This window comes from Macrotis lagotis, chromosome 1, assembly GCF_037893015.1.
Source record: "Macrotis lagotis isolate mMagLag1 chromosome 1, bilby.v1.9.chrom.fasta, whole genome shotgun sequence".
Taxonomy (NCBI): Eukaryota; Metazoa; Chordata; class Mammalia; order Peramelemorphia; family Peramelidae; genus Macrotis; species Macrotis lagotis.
The window spans coordinates 40,916,261-40,938,681 of record NC_133658.1 but is presented as its reverse complement, the minus strand read 5'-3'; the positions used below and the strand labels follow the sequence as shown (position 1 = coordinate 40,938,681).

Genomic DNA, 22,421 nt, shown 5'->3' with positions numbered 1-22,421 from the left:
AACTAGGAATGCATGGAAAGTATGATCAATTTTATCCTAGAATTCAAAGGTTCAGTTAGCTTAATAGTCATCTGCTGCTATTTGGCCTTCTGAATCCTTGTACTTGTATATGAAATGCAATGTATATAATTCGTTATATTATCGATGAAAGCAAGAATGTCTTGTATCTCCTCCTCCTCCCATTCCCTCTTCCTTACCACCCCTTAAAAAAACAACTTCTCTATAACTGACTCTCCATGTAACTGTTGTCTAGTGAAAAAAATCCAACTGTGATTTTGATGTCCCCAGTTTTAAGCCCCTTGGATGATCAGTTCACCATCTCCTACCCCTCTTATTCTGGGTAGAGATATTACTTTTAGGATAAAATATAAAATATAAAATCCTCTAAATGGTGTTTCAATGTTCTTCCAAGCCTTTCCAGGATACTCAAACCTTACTCCCCTTCATGTTCTCTATGTACCTATTTGCTCTTTTTTTTTACATAGGATCTACATCCCCTATTTCCCTGCCTTTCCTGGGCTAACAAAAAATGTGATGACCATTCTCAATGGCAATAACTTAATTTCATCAATTTCCTTCTTGGGCAGATATGGGAGGAGAATAAATGCCTCCTGGTGGGACAGTAAGTAAACATTGAGGGAAAACAGATTTGGGATTTAAAGTATGAACTTGGAATAGGGATAAAATCAAATCAACATCACCCTAGTAACCTGAGACCCCTTGTTGTAGTCTAGACTTGTCTAAGGAAGTAAAACCATCAAGTCACTGAAAAATCAAATACCTTTTTGGGATATGATAATCAAATCTACCCAAGAAGGGGGCATATCAAAGTTCTTTTCCTCCTCTTCTTTGTCCTGTAGAGAAAGAAAACGATTTTTAGCCATCCAAGTTGGGTGGATTTTTTAGGATTTTTTAAAAGATAATTTAGAGGAACAATGGACTATAGAAACCAGCTAGTCCAGTGTATTTGTCTTGCAGATGAAGAAACAGGATGCCAGAGGGGTGAAATAACTTATGATCAAAGGAGTCAGAGCTAGGAGGGATTTCAGAAATCATCTAATGTAGGGATTCTTAAGTCTGTGAACTTAAAAATCTTTTAATAACTATTTCAATATAAAGTGTTTTCATTGTAGTTCTATGTATTTTAATGCATCTTTAAAATGATAGATGAATAGTTGACTTCTTTCTGGGTGAATATCAGATTCCAACAGATCCTTTTTTTTAGTCAAGAATAGAGAAACTTGGGGCAAGGATATGACTCTCTCTGTCTCTTTCAAAGGTTCTATGACACAAAAAATATTGAAAATCTTTGATCTTGTCTCATTCTTTGGTCTAACAGAGAAAGAAACTGGGTCTCAGAGAGGGATCATAGATCTATCTCTTGAAGGGCTCTCAGAGGTCATTTGAAAGTGAAGTAACTTGGGGCAGCTAGGTAGCACAGTGAATAGAGCAAAGGCCCATGGAGTCAGGAGGACCTGAGTTCAAATCCAGTCTCAGACATTTAATAATTACCTAACTGTATGACCTTGGGCAAGTCACTTAATCCCACTGCCTTGCAACCCCCCCCAAAACAAAAAAGAGAACTACTATAAATATTAAAAAAAAAAGAAAGTGAAGTGACTTGACCAAGATCACAGCTAGAGATGAGTTCACCTTATCCATGCCCTTATGATCTTGCAGCTGATGATTTACTTCCCTCCCCTCGTAAATGTGTAGGAACTAATTATGTCTAAAAAAATTAGATAATTAGTTAGGTTCCTGTATCACCACCTGGTGATTTCTTCACCTATAAAATGAGGGGGTTGGTTTCTAAATATAAGACCCTAAGGCAAAACCTCTCAAGGCTTCAATTTTCTGTTCTGTTAATTGTGGGAGTTGGTCCAAAATATCTCTAAAGTTTCTTTCAGTTCTAAATCGATGGTGCTGGTATTTGCCTCAAGTTGTCTGTCCCACCATGAAGTTGAGCTTCATTAATTGTATTCAAACCCAACTCACTTTCATCTTGATCAAGATGAAACAAGTTAAAGGGTGGGTAGTTGGGAGGAATAGTCTAGACTTGTGATTTCAATGGGGTGGGGGTGGACTGGAGATGAATTTAATGCACATAAGGGAATTGTGGGACTTCAATTGAGGACTTCCTGATTATAGGTCTATTGACTCTTGAATGAATTGAATTTAAGTGAGGCAGAGTTGTTCATCCTTTCTTCCAGATTTATTGAAATTCAGATGACCTGGGATGCAGAGATATAATAGAACATAAATGGTTTGACAGGCATGACTCCTTATAGACAGCAGGTGGCAGCATTGACCAATCATTAGAAGTCCCACTCGAACTATTTTAATATGTTCAAGACTTAGAGGATTTAGAGCAGAAGGGACCTGAGAGATAAGTTAGTTCCATCCTTCTCATTTTATGAAGAAACTGAGACCTAGAGTACCTACGGGATTTATCTGGGATCAAGAATGCATTTCCTGGACATGTCCAGCCACGGTCTGGTTCTGAAACACTTTTTCCCATCTTCCACTCCTTATTTTTCCCTTTTATATGTCATCATTAGATGGAAGTATTATTAGAATATGAGATCCTGAAGGCAGGGGACTGTCAAATGCTCTATCTAGGTTTCTATTTTTAAAATTTGTCTGTCTCTATAGATGTATTTGCCTTTTTAATTCTATCATCTATCTATCTGTCTATCTATCTATCTATCTATCTATCTATCTATCATCTATCTGTCTCTGTCCATCCATCTTCTGTCTCTGTCCATCCATCTTCTGTCTATCATCTATCTATCCAGCTATCTATGTATGTTTGAATATTTGTTTTTATCCATGTGTTTATGTATATATGTATCTATCCATCCATCTATGTATGTATCTGTTTGTGTATATGTATGTAGGTAGTGAAGTGGATAGAGCACCAGCCCTGGAGTCAGGAGGACCTGAGTTCAAATCCGGCCTCAGACACTTGACATTTACTACTTGTGCGACCTTGGGCAAGTCATTTTAACCCTGATTGCCTCACATCCAGGGCCTTCTTCAATCAGATTCATATCTGGCCACTGGACCCAGATGACTCTGGAGGAGAAAGTGAGACTGGTGACTAAGTGCAGCACCCCCTCTCTCCAATCCATTTCATGTGCTTGCCATGGTATCACCTACCCGATGTCATGGTCTTCTTCAAGAATGAAGAACAAGCATCATCATTATCTATCTATCTATATCTATCTGTCTATCTATCTATCTATCTATCTGTCTGTCTGTCTGTCTGTCTGTCTATCTATATCTGTCTAAAGAGTTGGCATTGAAATCCAAATCCTCAACACACCCTATATGAGGTTGGGAATACTATGAAATCATACTTGATGGCAAGTCCTGTAAGGAGCCCTATGGGTATGTAGAAAAGATCTTACTATTTATAGAGAAAAAGACAAGCCCACAATATATGAAAAAGAGGAAAGAGGAAAGGTTAAGAGAGATCTAAAACATGTGCATGATAACTTATATGGATTGTTGCCATGAAGCTATTAAACAGAATCTCTATTTACTAAGTGCCTACTGATTAGCCACTGAAGGATCCTTAGTAACTGGGTTACTGAGGGACTATTGGAATAACTTGAGTAGGTGGTATTTGTATTAATGGTTCATCTCCATCCCTGACTTTCCTAGCTATTCTTTTTTTTTAGAGGTTTATTTTTTTGGCAAGGCAATGGGGTTAAGTGGCTTGCCCAAGGCCACACAGCTAGGTAATTATTAAGTGTCTGAGGCCAGATTTGAACTCAGGTACTCCTGACTCCAAGACTGATGCTCTACCCACTCTGCCACCTAGCTGCCCCCTTTCCTAGCTCTTCTAAATTTAAATTGATACAATGAAAAGAGTCTAGACTGGTACCAGGAAGGCTCAGGATTCTTGTCCTATTGATGTAGGGAGCAATGGACATGGCAGATGTGATTAGAAACAAATTTTATAGAAGGAAATGTTATCTGTGATGTAAATTGACTCCTATTTTTCCATTGTTAAATGTAAATTCATAACCCCTCCTTATTCCCACCTCCCCCCCTAATAGCTTCCAGCCTCTTACTGGTTTTAGTCACTTAGAGGGGAGAAATTTCCCCCTTTGCCCAAATTCTGCCCAGAAAGTAAGCAAGACTATAAAAGTCTGACCCAGACTCCCCTTGTGGTGGGCAGACTCATTAGAGTTTCAGCTCAGTCTTACTGTCTCTCTCTCACTAAAACCTTGCCTAGCCTTTTGCTATTCTGCCCTCAAACAGCTTGCTGCTTCTTCAGGAGGAGAAAAGATTTTACTCTGTATGCTTTGCAGGATTGTATAATAAATCCTGAGCAGTTTTTAAATTCCATTACTGTATGTGCATTCTTTCACTTTTCAAGGCTTCTCAATTTTAAATTAGCAATACTAATTCCTGGCAACACTATGGATGCCACTTACTACCCATGTAATTACACAAATATGGGGAAGTTCTTTATTTTCCCTTTCGAGGCCTCAGTTCCCTATAAGTAAAATGACCCTCTTCCATCTCTGAGGATGTATTATTTCCAACTATAGTTATCTGTAGCTGAAGTTATGTTCCTCAATCTCAGTTTGAGAGATGTTGGTTTAGACTTGTCTTACTTGAACTAATATTTTATCAGTCACTTCCTCTTACTATATGTACTGATAAAACAAACTCACACATGTATACAGACAAGTACTTACCAGATTTTCAAAATCCTCATCATCTGCAAGTTCCTCCTCATCTTCCATTTCGTACAAGGATAGATAAGGCTTTTCAGTTCCCAAAAGCAAGAATTCCCATCGTACAGGATCCCCCAGGTCAAAGATGAGATCCTAAGAAGAAAAAACATTCTGAGCTTCAACCAACCTCAAACTGTTAGGACTTAACTCTTTAAAACATATCTAAATAGAACATTACAAAAGTGGTTTAAAAGAGGTATTAAAAAACATCTAAGGTTGGCAGAACATGCTAGCCAGACCAAGTTTGTGGGCAAATCAAGGCAATGAAGAAAGGAGACAACAGTGTTAGAAGATTACTGGGAATCAAATACCATAGCTAGAAAGGATACTCGGGAAGATATTCCAACTCTCCTTCATATTATAATTGGCAAAACTGAGGCTCTGAATAGAACCGACATTCCCTGATATTTTGCCCTGTTCCACTTCTGAAGAGAGAGTCAAGGAGATAGACATAGACATAGAGAAGGCAGAAAGAGAAAGACAGAGAGACATAGACACAGACAGACAGAAAAGAAATAGAAACAGAAAAAGAGAAGAGAGAGGGAGATGGAGACAAAGAGAAAGGAGAGACGGATGGAGTGGAGAAAATGAACACGAGAAAGAGAGAAGAGAGAAAAGAAAAGAAGAAAAAAGATGAAGATGAGGAGGAGAAGAAGAGAAGGAAGAGGAGGAAGAGGAAGAGAGAAAGATGTGGAGAGGAAAGGAGGGAAAAGGGGGAAATAAGTGAAGGGGAGATCCCATTGTATGGACTTTTGGCAGGCCAAAAATTTTTCTATGAAGGAGAGAGGAGTAGAAATTGTTAACCACCGAATTTTGAGGACTAAATGAGACATTTACTCTTGAAGAGCAGAATGTTAAAATTACTCCTGGTAGAGAGAGCTTAAAGAGTATAGAAAAAAGCTGCCTGTAAAGAATTTTGGTCTCAAACTGTTTTGAAGCTCTAAAATGCAACAATTAGAATTCTCTGTGTGTGTGTGTATATGTATTATATTTTAAAATATGGCATTCGATTTAGAGTAAGATTTAAAGAACTACGAAGATGTAGATGGGGGTAAAGTCAAGATGGTGGAATGAGAAGAGGCATGATTGCCTAACTTACCCAGCACAACTCCTCCTCAACAACCTGGAAAACATGCCAGAAAGATTTCTGATTGGGAAAATTAATGACCAAAGTGAGTCATTTTTCTAGCCCAAGGCAACTCAGGAAGACATAGGTCTGCGCACACTGGAGTGGAGTCTAATCAGGAAAGCAGTGCCCAGCAGTAGCAACAGAAGTGGCAACTGCCTAAGCTTGTGGTAGTGTTGGCAGCAGTGACAGGGAACACTAGTACCCAGGGTCTGCAACTGAATACCAGCTCAGGAAGCTCCAGAGCAGAAAGAAGATAATGACTCAAAAATGTCTATAAGCAAAGCCTCAAAGAAAATGCAGACTGGACCAACAAGTATTCCTAGAAAAGTGAAGGAAAAAGATAAAAAGATTTTAAAACCTATATAAGAGTGATGGAGGAAAAAACTGGAAAAGAAATGAAAGTTTTTCATGAAAGTTATAAAGAGAGAATTCATAGTTTGGCAAAAAGGCACAAAAAACTACTGAAGAAAATGGTTCCTTAAAAATCAGATTGGCCAAATAGTAGAACAGTTATAAAACCTCATTAAAGAAAATAATCCTTAAAAATTAAAATTTTTCAAGTGGAAGCTAATGATTCTATTAGACATCAAGAAATAATCAAAACAAAGCTAAAAGACTGAAACATTAGAAAACATGAAATATCTTACAGAAAAACAACTGACCTAGAAAATAGATAAAGGGGAGATAATTTGAGAATATTGAGCTACTAAAAGCAATAAAAGGAAAAAAAAAACACCTAGAAATCATTTCAAGAAACTATAGGGGAAAAAAGTCTAGATATCTTAGGACAGGAAGGCAAAGTAGAATTTAAAAGAATTCACTTATCCCCTTCTGAAACCCCAAAATGAGATAACTCCTAGGAATATTTCAGCCCAAATCCAGAGATCCTAAGTAAAGGAAGAAATGCTAAAATCAGCCAGAAACAAAGAATTCAATTACTACAGAACCATAATCCGGATCACTCAAAATTTAACAACTACCACCATAAAGAAATGGAGAATTTGGAATATATTTTAGTAGGCAAAGAATCTAGCATTATAACTAAGAATGGCCTAGTCACCAAAACTGAGTATATAATAGTATGGAGAAAAAAATGGATATTTAAAGAAATAGAGAGCTTTCAAGCATTCCTGATGAAAACAACTATAGTTGAACAGAAAATCTGGCATTCAAGAACAATAAAATTAAATATAAGTGAGAAATTATAAAGGACTAAACAAGATGAAACTGTTTATATTCTTATATGAGGTGATAATGTGTAACCCTTCAGAACTTTATCATCAATTAGAATTACAGTCTTAGAGGGAATTTAAATAGAGAGTCTGGGTGTGATTCTTCTATGTTTGAATTATCTCAAAAGAAGAATTCAAGGGTGAGGAAGATGATTGCATTGGGAGAAGTGGAAGGGAGAGCAAGAATGGTTTAAATTTTCTCACATAAATGTGACATGAAAGGAAGAGTTTATACAGTGGCTGATGATGATACAAATGTCTTTCTCAAAGAAGACCATGACATCAGGGAGGTGATGCCAAGACAAGCATGTGAATTGGATCTGAGTGAGGGAGGCTATGCTAAGTCACTAGTCTTATTTTCTCCTGCAGTGCCATCTGGGTCCAGTGGTCAGATATGAATCAAGCTGACTGGAGAGGCAAAAAGGATTGAGTGACTTGCCCAAAGTCACACAGCTACTGTTAAGTGTCTGGGCTAGATTTGAACTCCTTTTCTCCTGATTCTAAGTGTTCTATTTACTACACCACCTGGCTGTCAAGGGGGTAAAGGGGAGAGGGAAGAATAAAATACTTGAACCTCACTCTCATCTGAATTGTTCAAGGAAGGAATACCATGTATACACACATAGCTGATTACAGAAATTCAATTTACCCAAGAGAAAAATAAAAGGGGGAAAGAGGTTAATAGAAAAGGGGGATAGATAAAAGGGATAGTTTAATGGAAGCAGTGGTCAGGAATAAAAACAGATTCTTAAGTAATGCACAGAATGAAAAAAGAGAATATGTATAAGAGAATAGGATGGAAGGAAATGCATAATTAAGAATCGTAGCTTTTACTGTGAATGGAATGAACTTACCCATCAAATGCAAAGGACAGTCGAAGGGCTTGGAAACTAGAATCTAGCAAGACACTATGTACAAAAAAATGTAATTGGAACAGAAATATGTCTGTAGAGTTAAAATGATCTGGGAGACAGGATTCTGGGAAGATGGTAGAGTAGATCAGAAAATTCCAATCTCTTCAGATTTCTTCCACAATCTAGGGGAAAAAAGCACCTCAGAGTCATCATAGAACAATAAAAATAAACAAGAGTTGGGGGCTGAACATTGGTCCTCTTAGGACAGTGGGAGAAGATCTGAAGATCCTGGGAAGGAGGTTCAGTCAAATGAAGTGTAAATATCTCCAGGCTAGCTTCATTGAAACAGCAAGGGATGAACCCAGGGGGTGACTGGATTGGGAGCCTCAGCCACAGGAATTCTCCAGGATAGTGTGAGAGTTGGAAATCTGATCAGGGAAGAGTGAGGAACCTTATGCTAATTAACTTCTTCCAGGCCCAGCTGTGCTGTTGAGACATGGTACTGGGAAAGAAGAAACCAGCATATTCCAGGTGAGTGCAGAAGTGATGCAGGAATGTTCTTGGGTATGGATAAATCAGGAGTATTGAGTTCTTCTTGGATCCAAGTCAGAGGGGAGAATTGAAGGTTAGAGTCTTCAGGTGTAGAAGGTTATAGAGGGTTTGGGGTCTTAGCTATCACTTGGAAGGGAAAGGAGTCCAGAGATTGGACTGAGGACAGAACTCAAAAAATAACAGTAAGAAGGACCTGAGACCAGAGGTATCATCATCCACAATCCAGGACCAGAGATGAATATAACAATTAGGAACTAAAAATAATTTTTTAAATGAATAGGTTTAGGAGGAAGAACCCCACCATAGACAGTTACAATGGGAGTAGAGAAGACTGGAGGTTAATCTTCAAAGGAGGATACTGAAACAAAAAAAGCCCCTTCAAGCCCCCAAAATAATATCAAATGTTTACTTGCCCAAAAAGAATTCACAAAAAAACTCAAAAAAGACTTTAAGAATTAAATGATTGATGAAAAATTTAAAAAATGCAAGAAAAATAAGATAATGAAAAGAAAATGAATCAATTGGAATGGAAAGAAAGAAAAAGGCTCTTTGAAAACTAGAATTAGATGAGGGGAAGTTAGTGAAGTAATATAAAGAATGAAAAAATGGAAAAGAAGTTGGAACATTTCAGAAGAAAAACAACTAATCTGAAGAACAGATCAAGAAAAGAAAACGTAAGATTAATCAGATTATCTGAAAGCTATTATCAAAAAAGAATCTTGATTCGATAATAAAAGAATTGATGATGATGATTCTAATTGTCTTATGTTCTTGAAGAAGACCATGCCATCAGGAAGGTGATGCCAATGAAAAGCACATGACTTGGATTTGAGTGAGGGGAGGCTGTGCTAAGTTACAGCCTCACTTTCTCTTCCAGAGTCATGTATATCCAGTAGATGCAAAGCAATCAGAGTAAAGAGACTTACTTGCCCAAGGTCACACAGATAGTAAGTGTTAAGTGTCTAAGGCTAAATTTGAATTCCTGTCCTCCTGATTCCAAGGTTAGAGCTCTATTCATTGCACCACCTAACTGCCCCTTATAGACTCAGCCACTTGACACTGACTGTGTGACCTTGGACAAGTTACTTAACCCTGATTGCCTCACAAAGTCATCTCCTGTCATCCTGATTCATATCTGGCCACTGGACCCAGATGACGCTGGAAGAGAAAGTGAGGCTGGTGACTTGGCATAGCAATTCCTTATTAAAATCCAATTCATAAGGGGGGCAGCTAGGTGGCATAGTGGATAAAGTACCAGCCTTGGAGTCAGGAGTACCTAGGTTCAAATCCAGTCTCAGACACTTAATAATTACCTAGCTGTGTGGCCTTGGGCAAGCCACTTAACCCCATTTGCCTTGCAAAAAAACCTAAAAAAAAAAACCCCAAAAAATCCAATTCATAGGGGCAGCTAGGTGGTGTAGTGAGTAGAGCACTCGTCTTCCAGTCAGGAGGACCTGAGTTCAAATTCAACCTCAGACACTTAACAATTACCTAGCTGTGTGACCTTGAGCAAGTCACTTAATCCCACATTGCCTTGCAAAACAAAACAAAAAAACCACAAACAAATGAAATCCAATTCATGTTCTTGTCATGGCATCACCTTCCCTATTGTCATGGTCTTTGAGAATGAAGGACAAACATCATCAATACAAGAACTAAAATTGTCTTGAAGTATCAGAACAAGAGAGGAAAGTAGAAATCGAAAAAAATTCACTGATCACCACTTGATTTCTAAAAGGAACACTTACAGGAATGTCATAACCAAATTCTGAAACCCCCTGGATAAGGAGAATATATTAAGAACAAGAAAAGAAATAATTCAAATATGATGGAGACACAATTAGAATTACATAAGACCCAGCAGCGGCTGCTTTAAAAGATCATAGATCTTGGAATCACTATATATCAAAAGCAAAAGAACAAGAATTATGACCAAAAATATTATTTTCAGCCAAGTTAAGCATAATCTTGAACAAAAAATAATGGATATTCAACAAATTGTCAGATTTTCAGAATTTCATTGAGCTTCTAGAAAATTTGGTATACAAGATCCAATAAAAATATAAGGTAAACATCAAATATAATTAAAAGGGACTCAACAGCTTACTATTTATATGTAAAACATAAGTCCAAGTTTGTTATTAGTAATTGGATAGCTTGAAGAAAGGGTAGAACTGAACAGAATGTGATTCAGAAAGGTAAAATCATAAAGAAGAAAGATTAAGAGAAACTGATCATATCATACAAATGAGGTGTGAGAGAAAGAACAGAGGAATTAGATGGGGAAAGAGAGCTGTAGATTAAAGAGCAACAATACACATATAACTAGAAGGGTATAAAATCTTTTAAATTCAGAAAGTAATAAGAGGTTAAGGGGATAAGGAAGCAACTGACAGAGGAAATAAGATAAGGGAACATATAAGAGGGTGTATAGATTCATGGGAAGCTGGGTATAAAAGGGTGAATTAGTAAGGGATTCTTGGATGGGGGTAGGTCAAGGAATGTAGTAACTAGAAGTAAAACAGAGAAGTGAGGAGGACTTGTAGCTTGTAGGAAATGTTATAAAAATAAGAGATACCCACAAACATAAAATAAAGATCAGGAATAAAATCTATTATGTTAAAAACAAAGCAGGAATAATAACTATTATCTTAGATAAAGTTAAACCCTAAAATAGATTTAATCAAAAAAGAAAAATAGGAAAACTATACTATATGTCAGTAATATTAATCAATGTTGTTTTAGACTATTTAATGTAACTAGATAGTAGTAGACTAGATAGTAGTAGACTCATAAAGGAAGATGCTATACATCTTCAGAGAAACAGAAGATAACTGGAAATAAGCATAATATAGTGTTACATATGTTTATGAATGTATATAAGGATATGATTAAAGATGAAAATGCATGTGACTATATGCATATATAAAATGTGTATATAGATACATATGTAAGCATAGATATGGTATCATATACATATGTATATCTTCTCTTCACTGTAGCCTTCAGGTGAGGGGAAGGGGAAAATAAAAAGTACACAGGAGAGAACAAGGAAGCTAAGAAAAAAGGGGCAAAATTTTGAATTTTTTATTATATTGACTTTCTGGAAATGGAAAAATCCTCTCTTATGTACCATTTTATTATGCTTTAGTTGAAGTAAAAAAAAAGGAAGGTGACAATCATGACCTCAAACAAAGCAAAAGCAAAAATAGAACTAGTTAAAAGAGATAAATAGGAAAACTACATTTTATCAAAAAAGTACCACAATGAACTAATATCAGCAATGAATATGTATGCATCAGAGAGCATACTTTTATCTTCTTAAAGCAAAAGTTAAATGCATTACAGAAGGAAATAGTAAAATTTAACAATGAAGGAATGTCAATTTATCCTTCTCAAATATATATAAATCTAATCATGAAATAAAAAAAGAGGGAAGCTAAAAAAGGTGAATAGAATTTTGGAAAAATTAGCTATATTAGATGTCTAGAGAATATTGATTGGGAATGGAAAAGAGTGTATCTATATCTCAGCTAGGTATGGTATCTTCACCACAACTGATCATGTATTAAGGCATAGAAAACTCACAAATATTCAGAAAAAAAACATTTTAAATGCATCTTTTTTTGACTATAATACATTGAAAATTATATTTAACATAGGACCTTTGAAGCAAAGATTAAGCATTAATGGGAAACTAAACAACTTAATCCTAAAGAATGAATGGGTTAATGAACAAGTCATAGAAAGAAAAAATACTTTCATTAAAAATAAACAGAAACAATAATTTCATTAAAAAATCAATGAGAAAACACACTAAAATTTGTGGGTTGCAGCCAGAATAGTACTTGAGGAAAAATTTATATTTCTAAGTATTTACTAAGTATTTAAAAGAAACAGCAGATCAATGAATTAGCCATACAAAAAAACCCTACAACAACAACAAATTAAAAATCCTGAGTTGAACACCAAAATAGAAGTTATGAAAACCAAGTGAGAGTATCAAATTTAAAGTGAAAAAATCTATTAAATTAGTACAGAATACTATGAGTTGACTTTTTATGAAAAACAAAATAGATAAGCCTTTAATCTGACTAAAGGAAAGAAGAAAATCAAATTGCCATATAAAAATGAAAAATGTAAAAATTGATTAAGAGCCATTTTACCCAGCTATATGCCAGTAAAACTGACAATTTAAAAAAAATGAATGAGTATTTACAAAAATATAAATTACTCATATTAACAGGACAGGAAATGGAATACTTGAGTAACTGTCTTAGAAAAAGAAATTGGAAAAATCCATAAACAAATTCTATAAGAAAAAGAAACCTAATCCAGGATCAGATGGATTTACAAGTCAACTCTACCAAAAACTCAAAGAATAATTCCAATAATTCATAAACCATTTGAAATAATAGCTAATGGAATCCTACTATATTACTTTTATGAACAAATATGATCTTGATACCTAATCAGGGAGAGCAAAAACAGAAACAAAACTCAATTTCTATAATTATTACTGATGCAACAATTTTAAATAAAATACTAGCAAGGACCTACAGTAATATATCACAAAAAGGAGAAGACTGGATTTACCCTAGAAATGCAGAACTGGTTAAATATTAGGCAAATCAAAAGTATAAATGACTATGTTAATTATAAAAACAAGAAAAATCATCTGTTATCTCAATAGATACAAAAAAGCTTTTGACAAAATACCCATTTATGGGTATTATATATAATATATTATGAGAAAGTAGAGGAATAGTTTTCCTTTAGATTATAATGCCTGACAAAAACAAGAGCAAGCATTATTTGTAATGAGAATAAACTAGAAGCCTTTCCAATGAAATCAAGGGTGAAGGGAGAATGTGCATTATCACCATTGTTATTCAATATTGTATTAGAAATGCTAGCTATAACAAGAAGAAAAAAAATGAATGCAAGTTATAGGTAAATGCATTTTTTGAAGATATGATGGTTTGCTTAGATAACACCAGTCAACTAAAAACCTAATTGAAACAATTAACAACTAAAGTTGTAGAATATTAAATAACCCTATATCAATCATTAGTATTTTTGTATATTAGCAACAAACTCAGAAGGAAGAGATAGAAAGGTAAATTCCATTTAAAATAACTAAAGACAACATAAAATATTTAGGAATCTCTCTTTTCCAAGATGCACACAGAAATTATATGAGCCAATTACAAACTGCTCTTTTTACAAATAAAGGCAAATCCAAATAACTGGAAAAAGATGAATTACTCATGGGTAGGACAAATCAATATAATAAAAATGACAATACTATATAAAGTAATTTTCTTAATCCATACTATATCAACTAAACTACTAAATAATCACTTTATAGATCTAAGAAAATAAAAACAAGATTCAGTTGAATGGGAAAGGCAAATAATTTCAAAGGAGTCAATGAAAAAATGGGAAAGGAGATTTAGCAGTACCAGATCTCAAACAATGTTAAAAAGTTATAATCGTCAAAACAATATGGCACTGAGAAAGCAACAGAGCTTCGGATTAGAGGAACAGATTAGGGACACAATATATAGAAGCAAATGAGCACAGGAATGTTACTATTTGACAAACCTAAAGAAGCCAGCTACTGGGACAAGACAAAACCTGTTAGGAAAACTGGAAAGTAGTCAGACAGAAACTAGGAACAGACCAACACTGCACACTGTACATCAAGACAAGTTCAAAATAGTGTATGATTTAGAAGTCAGGAGTTTTAATGAGCAAATTAGTGGAGAATGGGAGAAACAACTTGCTGAATCTACAAATAGAGGAAGAGTTGTCATGATCAAACAAAAAATAGAGATTCATAGGAGGTAAAATGGATTATTTTGTTTTCAAAAAAATTTAAATATTTTTGAACAAACAAAACAAGAACCGGTAATATTAAAAGAAAATCAAGAAGCTGGAAAAAAAATTTTACAGCAAACTTTTCTAATTACTACCTCACATTTATCCAATTGGCTAAGATGTCAAAATAAGAAAATGACAAAGCTGTAAAGGGGGGTGTGGGGGGAAGGCACACTAATAAACTGTTGGTGGATTTCTCAATTTGTCCAAATATTCTGAAGAACAATTTGGAACTATACCCAAAAGGCTATTGAACTGTGACTCAGCAATAGAGCTACAAGAGATTAAAAAAAAAGAGGGAAAGGGCACACATGCACAAACATTATTTATAGCAGTCCTTTTTTATAGCGGCAAAGAATTGGAAATTGAGGGGATGTACATCAGTTGGGAAACAGCTGAACAAGTTATGTTATATGAATATAATAGAATACTATTGTGCTATAAGAAATGATTAAGGGCACATTTTCAGAAACTAAAAAGATTTTTTGAACTGATGCAAGGTGAAGTGAACAGAACCAGGAAAACATTTTATACAGTAACAAGAGAATTGTAAAGATAATTGCAAAGGACTAACATAAGAAAGAACTTAACCATCTATCTCCAAATAGAGAATTTACAGAGCCAGAGGATGAAGCTTATTTTTTTTATCTTCCCTTTTTTTCTTGATTATGTGTAGGTATGTGTATATGAAACATAGCTAATGTCATCACTTCTATGACTACACATATTTATAATGGTTTTTTTTTGTCTTCTCAATATTTGGAGAAAGGGGAGAGGGGATGGAAAGAATTTGGAACCACAATTGAATTAAAATAAAAAAATAAACATCTGGATAAAATTAGACATATTTCTCTCAACTTTAAATTATTCTTTATCATTCTTCAATTTAAACATGGGGTTTCCTCACATGATATATCATCTATATCTATATGAATGTTTATACCTATGTCTATATCTCTATATTTATACTATATACCTTTTCAAAAAAGGTCTTTATATCTTTTTAAAAGGGTGAATAAGAAATTATAATATCAATACCCTGAACCTTCAGGGAATAGATTTAGATTAAGGAATAGCCAAAAATAATTAAATATTATATGGTAGGTATCTGATTTTACCTCAGTATTTATAGTTTTTTAAAGCTTACTCTAAACTGAGCGTCTTCTTTTCAAATATAACATTTATCATTTAGACTGAGGGAAAAGTTTAGCAATCATGTCTGGGTGGTTGTTTTAAAGAATGTAGCGGCCAGTTTGTTCTCCCTATTTACCTGGAAAAGATCATATGGAGACAGGATAAAATTGTAATTTAAGAGATTTTCACTGAATGAAGGGAAATGTCTCCTGACGGAAAGATGCAAAAAGAAGTTAGGATGGGTAATAAAAGGAAATTACATTTTCTCATTTTTTGAGTATAGGTTAGATTTATTCTTTTTCTCTTGACCTAGGATTTTTTGGATATACTGTATTGCCTGAAGGTAGGAGGATCTCTAGGGTAAAGGATCTAGACAATGGAAAAGGCACGGGTTGTCTCCTCAAAGAACTCTAATAAATCATGTACTTTATTTTGTCTTTTTTGCTTGTTTGCTTTGCTTGTTTTTAGCAAGGATGAAGCTAATTATCCCTCATTATGCACAAGTGAAAAAGTCCCAAAGATCCAAGCTCTACATTTGTCTGACTGGCCTGGGACTGGGCTGCTTTCTTTCTATGATGATACCTTGCAACCATTCCAGCAATCCTGCATGTTGACCCAGTAATTTTTATGGTTCCAGATGCTTTCAATTCCAAGGAAATGTTCATCTTGAGTGTTGTAACTGCGGCCAGTAAATGGTTCAATGTAGAAATTCTCAGGTACCTCACGCCTTCCAGACAGGATGAGGACCCATGCATGGATTCGAAGGCCATGCATTGGGTCTGGAGGTGGTTTATCCAATTCCTGAGAGGAGAGAAACAGTTAGCAGCAATGTAGCTGGTATCTCAGTATGGACAAGTATGTGAAAGATGTAGTTAGACATAGTCAGGTGGCCCATGAGAATAATGTAGACTTTTTTTTTTGTGGGGAAGAAAACAGCTATGAACCACTTCCTCCAAGACCATCTAGCAGTGGGAATCTTGAGGACTGGAAGATTAACCTTCCCCATCTAACAAAAGACCAGGAAAACTTCAAACTTATGCTCCAAGAGATGAAAGGAAGAAGGTAGTGAGACAGAATAACCCAGAAGGGACAGCTCTGATTTCAGTCTCAAGACTCCTCTAGTGAGTGACCTCAAAGAAATATCATCCTTTTTCTTCGCCTCAGTTTCCCAGTGTGCAAGAATTACCATACTTGGGGAGCTCATGGAACCCACCAAGAGTCTTTCTTCTTCCTCTTTCCACTTTTTCTCCTCTGCAGCCTTCATTTCTGCCTCCTTCTTGGCTTGCTGGGTAAGCTCAAATTTGCTGCGTAGGTCCCTTGGGGATTTGATTGTGTACTTTTTAGGTATTGCCTTCTCTTTTTCTTCAGGAGTCTGTAGCCCAATAAGAAATCACAATGATGAGGAGATATTAAATATTAGCATTTATAAAGTCCTTTAAGGTTCACAAAACAATATATGTGTGTGTGTGTGTGTGTGTGTGTGTGTGTGTGTGTGTGTGTGTGTGTGTGTTTACTCATCTTTTCCTCTTAAAAATCCTGGAAAGTAGGTGAGATTATCATTCCCATTTTTACATTTGGGGAAACTAAGACAGAGAGAGGTTAAGTTACTTGCCCACTACTAAGTATTAGAGCCAAATTTGAACTTAGAACTTTCTGACTCTATCTTGTCATCTATCCTCAGTGAAATCCTGCTGCTTAGGATGGGATGGGTATAAGAACCTGAATCTGAAAATATCAAACTTTTACAAGAAACTATCTTCCCTCATGCAGAAGTTATTCTGTGCCCTAAAATATGTAACTTTTCCATTAAGTTGCTGTTTGGGTTTAGGTGAATCTTTTTCTATTTCTGGGCCTCAGTTTCTTCATCTGTAAAATGGAACAAGTAACACTTGCCCTGTGTTTTTTTCCACATTAAAGGAGACAATAGGTAGAAAAGTGCTGCTCAGTCCATTATGTAGTAAGAATTTATTAAGATCTTCCAATGTGATAGGCATGGTGCTGGGTGCTTTATAAAAATAATCTCATTTGATTCTCACAATAGACCTAGAGGTAGGAGTTACTGTATTGTAGCTGAGGAAACTGAGGTAGACAGAGGTTAAGTGACTTGTCCATATAACTAGGAAGTATTTAAGGTCAGATTTGAATTAAAGTCTTCCTGATTCCTGGTCCAGTGTTCTGTTCCCTAGTTGCCTATGATCTGCATCAGAACCAAGTCCATAATCTGTGGATGGTACAGGGCAATGAATTGTCCCTCCATCAAGTAAGATTCCCCATTAGGTGTTGTAGTATCTTTGTAAAGTCTATTCTGTTTGCTCTTCTTACAATGCAATAGAATGACTTGTGAAATCCTTCCTCCTTTATGAAGCAGAAAGTCAATAATCAATAACAATAGCTCTGTCATTTATGAAAAAGTAAGGGGATGTGGGTGTTCCTCAGCTCCAGATCCAGCCCCCTCTTACCTCCTTGGGCTTCTTCATTAAGGGGCACACTTCCCGAGTCAGGTCCATCTGACAGATGTCTCTGCTGGCATAACCACTGACGCAGTAGGCATCATAGCCAGCACCAATGAGCATAGAGCACAACAGAGTGCTGAAGTCAAAGCAGTTCCCTTTCTGGTACTTGAGGACAGAAGTAGGAGAGAATAGATATTCTGGCTGGGAAAAGAAAAGCAAATGAGTCAAGGAATGGGTTCAGGATGGTTGGTCATTGAGTATCTCTTGGTTTTTCTGCCTACTGAGAACATATTCCCACCTGAAGTCTGTGCTCCTCAGTCAGTGAAGTGAAAAGAACCCTGAAATTGGACCCTGCCCACACTACTTATGGGACGCGGGTAAGTAAAACCACCATCCCCTTTCTGGATCTGTTTCTTCCTCTATAAAATGAAGGGGTTGGGTAATGATTATGACAAAAATGTTATTTATGTGACAATATACATTTATGTCACAAAGTCTGTAAAAGATCTAATTTGATCTTTATAATAGGCCTGTGAAGGACTTGCTATTATTATTGACCTCATTTTACAAATGAAGAAATTGAGTCCAGAGAAGTGACTACTTCAGGTCACATGACTATATAGTGTCTGAGGCAGGATTCAAATCCAGGTCTTCCTGACTCTAAGTCTAGTACTCAATCCATTTTTCCACTTGATGGGGGGTGGTGTTTTAAACTAGATGATTGCTAAGGCTCCTTCCAGCTCCAAGTCCTAGGAGTCATAGGTTCAGAGCCATCTAATTTGAGGAATTTCCTCTGCAACATCTGCTTGAAGATTCAAGGATAGGGAGGCCATTACCTCCTAAGGCAGGAGACCTAAGCTGTGGACAGCTTCAATGCCTTTCTATATATTTGTACCCAAATCTGCCTTCTTTCACTCCTACCCCTAGTTAGTTCTGTCTTTTTAGGGGGGGAGGGGATGATATCTCTGTTGTCTATTGGTGACTCATTTGATTCCCTAGGGTAACCTTCTGTTTATTCATTCCACTCTTCAATCAATCAATCAACAAGTATTTCTTTATTGCCAATGCTAGATCACCAAACCCAGTCATTAATGGGGGTGGGGCAATGGTCAGAAAACCTTGAAGGAGGACCTTTTCTTCTTATGTTTATTCTCCATCCCAAAAAATGAAGTCACAGAGGGATGGGAAAGGAAGAGTTCAAAGCATGAAGCCCTACTCTTCTCTTTCCTGATGGTAGACAGAGACTTGGCATCAATCAGCCTTCTTGGTGGGTACACCAGAAATCCTCAGTTCTATCCACCTGTACAATATCCATGACGTGTTCCAGCTTAGAGCACTGAGTTACGGTGAGGGCAATGTGTATTGTTCCTTACCAGCTTAATAGGGGATGGCAGGGGCACTATAGTGAGGAAATCAGAAACAAATTCAGCACAGGTATCCCAGTTTGTAGAGCTCTGGGTAAGGCATCAGAGTTGGGCGGATCGTGGTGCTCACAAACTTCTGTAAAGAGAGGCCACACTTGAACCTGGATTTGGAAGCACCCCTTCTTAAACTAATTTCAGTTCCTAAGGAATGAGGGAACAAATACTGCCCAGAGTGATCACTACAAACCTAATCACTCTGCAGGTTAGGCACTGAACCCCAGTAGACTGTCCCCTGAAAGGGGGTAGGATCTAGTTCCTAGAAGAGCCAGTTTGTCTTTGAGTTCCCCGAGGGAAAGAAGTGTTATTTTTTTCTATCTTTATATGCCCAGCCCTAGAATAGGATATATGACACCTAGAAAATACCTGAATGGAATTGATTATTCTTTTGTCATAAACAAAAAACTATAGAACTACTTGGAATAATTTATTGCTTCTCCTCCACCTGGTGACAATCACAGAGGATAAACAGGGAAAGGCCATTTCTTCTCCCAATAGGAGCTTCTCCTGCTTCTCTTTCCCTCTTATCTATATACTTTCCATTCTCCTTGGAACTATTGTGCTGACTTTTGGATACAAAGATAATGCATTGAATTGCTTGCAGTCAGATTGATACTCTCAGTTGTGTCTCAAGGGAAGTGATGTTGTGTACTGAGAGAAGCATTTAATGGAAGTCTTAGATTCTTGTTTTCACTCCATTCCTAATTGTTCCCATGGCCTTGGGCAAATCCCTTCACTTCCTTTACCCTTCTCCCCCCCCTTCCCCTTTTCCCCCTTTTCCTTTCTTTTTTCTTTTCCCTTCTTTTTTCCTTTCTCCTTCTTTTTCCTTTTCCCTTCCTTCTTTTTCCCTTTCCTTCCTTTTCCCTTCTTTTTTTCCTTTTTCCTTCCTTCCTTTTTTCCTTTCCTTTTCTTCTTTCCTTTCCTTCTTTTCCTCCCCCCTCCCCTTCCCCTTCCCTCCCCCCTTCCCTCCCCCTTCTCTCCCCCTCCCCTCCCCTTCTCTCCCCCTCCCCCTCCCCTTCCCTCCCCTCCCCTCCCCTTCCCCCTTCCCCTTCCCTTCCCTTCCCTTCCCTTCCCTTCCCTTCCCTTCCCTCCCCCTTCCTTTCCCTTCCCTCCCCCTTCCCTCCCCTTCCCTTCCCTTCCCTCCCCTCCCCTCCCCTTCCCCCTTCCCTTCCCTTCCCTTCCCTTCCCTTCCCTTCCCTTCCCTTCCCTCCCCCTCCCCTTCCTTTCCCTTCCCCTCCCCTTCCCTCCCCTCCCCTCCCCCTTCCCTTCCCATCCCTCCCCTTCCCTTCCCTCTTTCTCCTTCCTTCCTTCCTTCCTTTCCTTCCTTCCTTCCTTCCTTCCTTCCTTCCTTCCTGTCTCCCTCTCGTCCTTTCTTTATAGCTTTCTTTCCCCCAACTTTCTTTCATTAAAAGGGATAGCTGTCTCAGTAGAGGAGAAGGATTCAGAAATACAAATGATATAAAAACAAAGGGTATCAATAAAACTTACAAATTTTCAAAAAAAAGGAAGAGGGGAAATGGTTGAGGAAGCAGATCACATTAGGAATTAAGCTGCTGAAAGGGTAGTAGGACTCATCTCTGAGAAGGGAACCAATTCCTTTGGGTATCATGTATACTTGACTATATTAGCATCATATATCAATCAACTGAGCTCCCTAGTTCTATATGCATTTTCCAAAATAAATTGATATCTAGTGTTTACATTATAGTCTTATGTCAGAGGTTTGAACTCAGGTCTTCCTGACTCTGATGCTATTCACTCAGTAATGATGCTTGTCCCTTCTTTTCCCACTCTTTCCTCTGTCTCTGTGTTTATCTGTTTTTCTGTCCCCCCCCACCCCGGCCACGATTCGATCTCTGTCTTTCCTCACTCTGTCTCTCTGTCTTTCCCTCTCCCCTTTTTCTATCTGTCCCCCCAAGCCCTGTCTCTGTGTTTCTCTCTCTCAAGAAATAGTCTCCCCTAGGGTAGAAGAGATGCAATAGATTAAATGAATAATATACTGCCCATGGTATGATTGGTAGGTTTGTATTCTGTGTCATGATTACTGATCCATTGTTCTTTCACAAGGGACTGGGCACCTCCCAAACAATAGGATGCTTTGTCTTTAGTGTATTATTTCTGGCACAGAGCATGTGTGAATGGGGAGATTTTTAAAACAAAATTCTTATTTGAAAATAAGTCTAGGTAAAGAAATCCAAAGAAGTAGATTTGCTCCATTTCTAATGAGAATGATAAGCCTGCCATCATATTCTCCTTTTCCCTCCCATCATACTCCATTGCTCAGAGTCCTGCAGTAAATCCTTCTAGGGGAAGCAGTATTTGTCAGGGAAGAGGACACTGGATTTGGAGTCAGAAGTTCCAAGTCTGATGCTATTCCCTTTATCTACATGGTGCTCCCATCTTCCAGCTCCCTTCCATCCTCTGATCATCTCCCCTCTACCTCTAGGTCTTCAAGACTTTAGGAGGGCTTGATGAATCTTTCCAGCAGCTGGAACCTTCATTTTTAGATTACCTTCCACCAACACTGACTCTACTTGGTATATACAAAATAGTTTGGGTATTGTTTTCCCCATAAGACTATAGGAGCATCTTGAGGGCAGGGACCCTGTTTTTTGCCTTTTTTCAGTATCATTTTGTCTAGCACATAGTAAATGCTTAAAAAAATGGCTAGTATGAACTGGACCTCAATCTCCTTAGCTAAAGGTTCAAATCCTGATATTCTCTGATTAGTTTGCCTATGGGAAGAAAAAATCTCAAAAGGTTTGCCTTTAACTGACTCTAAAATCACTGATAGTTTTAAGTCTTTGACCCCTAATCCTATCACTGTTTTCTTTTCTTTGTCCTTACCTGCACATCACACTCATTCCGTGGGTGAAGAAAGAGTGGGCTCTCGGTCTGGGCACAAGTGATTATACTGACGAGCGAAATTATCTGCCACGTGTATGAGCAGATCCTCTTTGGCAGAATTGGTTCTGTAGGACTCTGGCAGCGAGGATATGTCAATAGAGCTCT

At 37.2% G+C, this 22,421-nt stretch overlaps 1 protein-coding gene across 1 annotated transcript in view; it reads right to left on the bottom strand.

Moving 5' to 3' along the window:
- The window catches only part of DRC7 (dynein regulatory complex subunit 7), a 67,483-nt gene that overhangs the window by 17,602 nt on the left and 27,460 nt on the right, over positions 1 to 22,421 (bottom strand). Inside the window, exons 8-9 of the mRNA XM_074198708.1 lie at positions 4,713 to 4,844; positions 782 to 854 (exon numbers count right to left, since the gene is read on the bottom strand). Coding sequence (XP_074054809.1) covers positions 782 to 854; positions 4,713 to 4,844 — 205 coding nt within the window. The remainder of the gene's footprint in view (positions 1 to 781; positions 855 to 4,712; positions 4,845 to 22,421) is intronic.